Genomic DNA, 7,131 nt, shown 5'->3' with positions numbered 1-7,131 from the left:
TGCCTGGACCAAGTCCACACGCCGTGTTGCCTAGGGTGGCGACCCGACCTTCTCGACAAGTCTTGCGACTCCAGAGCCACTGGCCCATGCACCGAGGCCACCCAACCTCCCCTCGTTGGCCGTCCACCTCCTGTCCACAGGGCCCCGAGATTCCCACTTCCCACCGCGCTCCTTGCACCCTCCCCACCACCCGAGGCCGGTCCCGCCGTCCGTCTGCCTCGGGATACGTGTCCCGGCTGAACCGCCTCCGTGAACCGAGACCACGCGGAGGCTACCGGCGAGGCGCCCTCCCCGGCTCCCAGCTTCCTCCCTCTTTCTACTCCTCAAGTCCTGACTCCTGGAGTCCTCACACGTATGAGACGCCCCCCACCTGCACGAAGCCACCATCCCGACATTCGCCGCTCTTTCTCCACGCGCCGGTCGCCGCAGACGCAAGCCCGCCCGCCGCAGCTGACGCCGCGATCTGCGAGGGTGCAAGCTAGCTCTGGCCCCGCTGCCGGTGCCGACTGAGATGGACCCGCGCTTCACGCTGCCGGCCGCCATTGGCGGCGGCGCCGGTCGGGTGCACCACCGGCGGGCCCACTCGGAGTCGTTCCTATGCTTCTCCGACGCGGACCTGCTCCTCGACCCGGACGGAGACCTCTCCTTCTCCGACCTCGACTTCCCCTCCCTCTCCGACGACTCCCCGGCCGCCTCCGACCCAACCCCGCCCCCGCCGCTGCCGCAGCCGGCCCCGGCCCCCCGCCCGGCCGGCGGGGCCCACACGCGGAGCCTCTCCCTCGACGCCGCCTTCTTCGAGGGCCTCGCGTTTCAGGGACCCAGCGGGAGCGCCGGGGGTGGGCCCGGGCACAAGAGGAGCGGCTCCATGGATGGGGCCACCTCACCGTTTGAGGGCGAGTCGGCGCTCTCCAGCGGCCTGCCGGACTACGCCAAGAAGGCCATGCCCGCAGAGAGGATCGCCGAGCTCGCGCTCATCGACCCCAAGCGCGCAAAGAGGTGGGGGAATATTTTTGGCATTTGATGCTCGACCCAGAGGGAGAATCCTTATCCAAAATAATAATTTAGCGTGCCAAGCAAGAGTCCTGGGAATTTAGTACCGATTGCTTCAAGTGATAAGGGCTGTTGATCTGTGCTAAGTTTCGCTGATGGCGCTGTCGTGTAGGATTCTGGCGAACAGGCAGTCTGCAGCGAGGTCAAAGGAGAGGAAGGTCAAGTACACCAGTGAACTGGAGAAGAAGGTCCAGACTCTGCAGACGGAGGCCACTACGCTGTCAGCACAGCTCACCCTGCTCCAGGTATGGGGTTATATTTTGTTTCAAAATCAGTTTAGTTCCAAGAGAATTGTTGTGCGAAGAAATTCATCAAATCAGCCTCATCTTTCTGATAGGCCCTTGCTTGCTAGTAACACATCTATTTCTGTGTGGGAGCTTGGTTCATGTTTGGTTGGACTATGGGGTGTTTGAATGCACTAGAACTAATAGTTAGCTGCTAAAATTAGCTAAGACATCCAAACAGTCTAGCTAATAGTTCAGATATTAGCTACTTTTAGTAAATTAACTATTTGTTAGGTAGCTAATTCTATTATTGATTTTTAGCCAACTAACTATTAGCTAATAGCTGAACTATTAACTAGACCGTTTGGATGTCTTTAGCAATGGCAAAAACACCCTGATAGAGGCCACCTTTTTATCCACCTTTGAGAGCACTTCAGGTGCCAGCTCAGCGATAGAGCACCCATTCAACCATCTGTCCATCCAAAAAAGGGTGTTTTGCCATTGCCCACATGGGTGTACATCAAACTGGCAACTAGCTTCCTTGTGACTGAACAGGGAGATCCAATCCACTCCAAGGCCTATTCGGATCAGTCTTAATCAGCCAAAGCCATTTAGCTTGCAGCGCCCAACTCATATATAGCAGGTTTGGGATACCAAGTCCTCCAAGGTCCAGAGGTCTGGTGACTTTATCCCACGCCACAAGGCAATGCCCTTCTTTCACTTCTTTTCTACCCTTCCACAAGAAACCTTGCCCAATTTTGTCAATAGCACTAATAACCCACTTGGGAACATTCATGGCGATGAAAAAATATACAGTGATTGCTGAGAGCACGAACCGGACCAAGGTTGTCCTGTCGGCAAGGTTTACAAGTGAGGCCTTCCAACTAGGCAGCCAGTTAGCTATCTTGTCCACCCACTGCAAGAGGTCCCTCCTCCCCAACTTCTTATCAGAAACAGGCAGCCCCAAATAGTTGCATGGAAAAGAAGCCGGAGTGCACTGCAAAATGTTAGAGCTGTCCTGAACAGTCTGAGCATCACAACTGATAGGGATAGTGTAGCTTTTGTGCAAATTCACAACTAAACCTGAGGCCTCTCCAAAGCAATCCAGGATCATCTTGACACAAACTAGATCTTCTGTAGGCTTGACAAAAAGAACCACATCATCTGCATAAATGGAGAGCCTAGATTTCACGTTCCTGATGGCCAAATCATGCAGCAATCCTCTCCTCATACAGACCATTTCTAAATGAATGCATGTGCAAGAAAGGATGCATATGAAGTGTACTTAACCATGTCTGAAAAATTATATTGATATTGCAAAAGCCTATTCTATGTATGATCATTTATACTTGTGTGCCTAGTGTTGAATGTATCATATTGTTAGGCGTCGTTTTTGTATCGAAAATAAATCGTGACTTGAGTGTGCACTAGATTTTGATCTGTAATGGCAAGTTAGAAATGCATGGTAAATTGGTTTGCTAGTAATATTCTCAAACCTTTTCTGGAACTTTTATGCAAATTTGCATGGTGTTTACATTTGGGTGCATGGTGTTTACCTTTGTGTGCACTTGTGCCTATGTAATTGTAGTTAGCGTGGCAAGTGAGGTTGGGTAGGAAGTAGGATTCAATGTGCCTATTAGTCTTTAGAGGTAAAAGAGGATTTTTAGGGATCCATGGGTCACTACTCAGTACTCACCATGAATGGGCCATTGATGCTCCATTTCAGAGTATGTTTTGATTGAAGTGGATAGAATCAGATGTTTAGTGTTAATGTGAAGATTAAGTGGCCACAGGATGATATTTCTCTATCAAGAACAACTTGGCTAGTAATCTACCATTTAGTTAGGCATCATTTTGATTGCTACTGATATGGCCTAAGTGATACATTTTCACAATATAATGAAAGGTGCCCTGTCTTTATCTTTTCTTTTGTACAAGTCGAGTCTTTATCTTTATCCAGTATGTGATCTTCAACACTTCCAAAGGAATATATTTAGTTTAGTGTGATTCGAGAGCTAGCATCATCTCATGCTGAGCGTCATGCAATATGTTGCTTTTGTTCCGAAATAGTCAACTATTGTTTAATAGTACACTTTTGCAAGATTACATTTCCCACTTTAGTAATTTCTGTTTTTGCAGTATGGGAGTAATGTTTCCAATAGTCTTGCACTCTCCCTTCATTGATATTTTCATGTTGCCGTTGCACAACCTCCCTTTTGTATGCCTGAGAATATCTGGTAGGGTATTGTTATTGAAGACTGCCAACCAGCGATTTCTCATTTCTATACCGTTTTCCCTTTTCTGGATGTGTTTTAACATTTTTATGATGCAACCTTTTATTTGTTCTCATATATAACATCGCCATGTCTGACATGCTGCGTCTTACTTCAAACCCAGAGGGATACAACTGGTCTAACTGCTGAAAATAGGGAGCTCAAGCTTCGGCTGCAGTCCATGGAAGAGCAGGCTAAACTGCGCGACGGTATGATCTGCTCTTTCCTCTGAAACATTTTGGTTCACCTGGCTGCCATCATCGATTGCTCTTAAAGCACAAAATTTCACTGCCAAGGTCTCTCGTTTTACAGACGAATTTATTTATCTGTTACTAAATGAAATAGAAAGTTCTAATGAGCTCACGGGAACATTTCATTTGCTACCTCACCTCACACAGCTTTGAACGAAACCCTGCGGGAAGAAGTGCAGCGACTTAAGATAGCTGCAGGACAAGTCGGGAACATGAACGGGAACCCCTTCAATGGTGGACTCCAGCAGCAGATTCCATCCTACTTCGTGCAGCAGCAGCAGATGTCGTACTTTGGTGGCCACCAGGCTCAGGCTCAGCATCACAGTCAAAACCATCATCACCGGAGTCCATCAAACGGGAGACAGTCGCCCAGTGATCAGTCCCTAAACGACTCCATGGATTTCGTTTGAGGACAATATACCGGGGCAAGTATTACATCGTATACCAACTGCAGTTCAGCACCGTAAAGATAGCTAGTGTACAATGCATGCATATGCCTCATTGGTAGTGTAGTTTAGTTCTTTGTATCGTTAATCTGGAAGTGGCTCCAGTATGTCAAAATGGTGTTTTATTTTCTTCTTTCCTGGGTTGTGGAGTAATGTGTTAGACAGAACTAGCCACCTTTAGCAATTTATGTAAATCTTGTTAGCCTTTCTTTTCTCCATGGTGGAAGGTTCTTGTTATCTGTCATTGTTTTGTGCCCCTTTCACTGTCTCGGGTTTCTAAGTTACTATTAGACCTGAGCATGGCCGCTCGATCCGGTCTAACGGATGGCCGGATGGGTATGAGCACTGTTATAATTTATGACTCGTAATAATTCACATAGCAATGATTTTTTACCTAAAACCTGTTCCAACCTGAAAAATATCTAACCTAAAGTAAAAAAAAACTGAACCAAATTTACACATTTAACAAGGAGACACGTGCCAACTTAACTCGACACCACGGGTTAAACATAGATCATACCAAACAACCAATAACCGACCCATACCTACGGTTGAATAGGTCTAGTTACTATGCAAGTAGCATGAGACTAGTTACTATGCAAGTAGCATGAGATACAGTTAATCAAGTACTACCAAAGTGTCTGTACACTGCGGTTTTCATTTGTAAATATAGAATATAAAACATAAAAAAAAGCATGTATGTTTTATTGGATAGGTGGTGTAAACGTAGACTTGGAATCGACAACTACGGTTCAAATCTCCATTTATGCAAATAGTGGCAAAAAAGACACGATGGCCCACATAGTCCAACACTCGAATCGCAAACGGAAGTGTTTTTCATTTTTCTTTTTGTATATAATCAAACAGCATACTGGTGTTTTTTTCTTAAACACCAGTGAGTTTTCTTAAACGCCCTTTTTGAGATGATACTTTCACCGTCCAGGCAGGTTGGTGGCTGGTCTCTCCGTCATTTCACAAATCAGAAACAGCATACTGGTTTTGAGGAACAGCGGGCTCCTTTTTCTATCAGTAACGTGCTTTGTGGCACGCCATTATATTGAGGAGGGCACTTGTTTTCCAACAAAAGGTGCATGCTCTGTCTACTAATTTCTTTTCATCGCATTAGCTAGTCATGTTGTTGCAGGATCACAAGTTAGGCTGGCAAAGCAGTAGGAAGTAGGAACCAAAGGCTATGAATTTCACTGTCTTTCACCTTCAGAGCTCATTATACTCCTGCTGTTTTCTACGTCAACTGCTTCAATACTTTGCATCTTTAATCACCTGTCCTTAGATTAATGATACATATATCATAGGGGTGCCAGATCGCTGCATTCTATTATTCCTTCAGGTATTCTTTTGGGGCTTTCTTGTTTCGGAAATTGATTGGAAGTGTGGTACGTAGACTCGTTCCACAAGGTGAGAGGGGCTGAGCTGGACCTATAAGGACTCGAATCCGGCTACGTTGACAGAAGCTCTAGCAGCACTCCTACATGGTGCATCCTGCATTTCCCCTCAAGAACTCTATGTTTTCCACTAAACATTTTCTGCCAGTAGCATTTTGGCAAGTGCTTGAAGAACCATACCAAGTCATGTTTTTAATATGGGATTCTACAAAATTGTCCGCATTTGTGGGAGACTTGTCTCGGTTTATCACTTCTCCAGATCCCACTCATGTGGGAGCTTTTTTTGTTGAAACTTGACCTATTCAAGCCGGCTTATAGTTGGCCCAATTAATATAAGAAAGCCAAAGTAATGTGCAGAGATGGTATGAGAACCCTTAGTCTCGCATTACTCATCTACATATATACGAGGATGTACTCTTCACATGAGACACACAAAGGGCTATCGAAGCTACTATAAACCTACCACATGTGCTTGCTCGCGATCGCGTCACTACTGAATTCTTCTAATTATTTGATTCTATGATCATCATGTTGGTGCCTCTGCCCTAGGAGAACCAAACAACTAGGTTTGTATATCATATAAATTTGTTTCATTATGCTGATTCCATGACTTTCAACCAGAATCATTGGTCTGGTGGAATCATTGGTCCAGGTCTGCATCTATGATTTATCACGTTGCCTAAAATAATGTTTCGCTTCTTTCTCTGGTAACATTAGGATGACACCAAGGTCTCCATCGGCCGGCCTTGACTCATTTGATGTCATTGCTGGTATAGAGTATTTCATACGCATGGTAAACAATCAAACCACATACTATACATGGTCATGGACGCTGCAGTCGTAAACTTCTTTTCTCGGTTTCAAGATAATTACTGCCGTGCTCTACAAATTACGGTACCATGAAAGTCCTTGTTATCGATATTATTACTTTTTTTCTTAAGAATTCTACTGGTCTATAAGCTTTTATCGTGGATTTCCTCCTGGTTTGGTTCATTCATGCATGACTGCAGCGACAGTTGCGGCAAGCTTCTTCCCTTCTCCACTGACAAAACAAATTATATGCCCTAAGCTGCCAATAATGTTTTGCTATAAAAGAATAAAAACTTCACTTTCCAACTGTTTATGTTTGTGTTATCGTACTTTGGTATCCCTAGTATTAGCTTCATCGACAATCCCCTGTATACCATCGGATTTTATACTCACCTCTTATGTGTTATTGAATGGCATATAGGGGATGCTTTTTTGTGTGTATGACATTTGAGTCCAATGGCACACAAAAAATTAGTATAATTTTCGATAGGGGATGGTCGACGAAGCTAATACTTGGTGATGAACAATGCATGGGAGTACTGACACAGGGCTAATCACAAGGCACCCCCTTGTTGACGCCTTGGATGACACCTCACCTTGTCCTCTAACGCCATCCGTTTTTCTGCCACTCGGCAAGTGAGAGCAAGAAACTGTTCTTTTATCGTTCCAGTTTA

General features: G+C 45.4%; 1 protein-coding gene across 1 annotated transcript; it reads left to right on the top strand.

Annotated features, from left to right (window-relative positions):
• Positions 1 to 348: 348 nt before the first annotated feature.
• On the top strand, positions 349 to 4,487 carry LOC100193330 (Transcription factor PosF21). Its single transcript, NM_001279664.2, has 4 exons — positions 349 to 996; positions 1,163 to 1,295; positions 3,672 to 3,756; positions 3,946 to 4,487. Exons 1-4 carry the CDS (start codon positions 512 to 514, stop codon positions 4,206 to 4,208), a joined length of 966 nt encoding a protein of 321 aa, NP_001266593.2. The 5' UTR covers positions 349 to 511; the 3' UTR covers positions 4,209 to 4,487.
• Positions 4,488 to 7,131: the final 2,644 nt, after the last annotated feature.

Source organism: Zea mays, chromosome 3 (assembly GCF_902167145.1).
Source record: "Zea mays cultivar B73 chromosome 3, Zm-B73-REFERENCE-NAM-5.0, whole genome shotgun sequence".
NCBI classification, from domain to species: Eukaryota; Viridiplantae; Streptophyta; class Magnoliopsida; order Poales; family Poaceae; genus Zea; species Zea mays.
The sequence above is the reverse complement of the archived record's forward strand: the minus strand, read 5'-3'. Positions and strand labels throughout refer to the sequence as shown.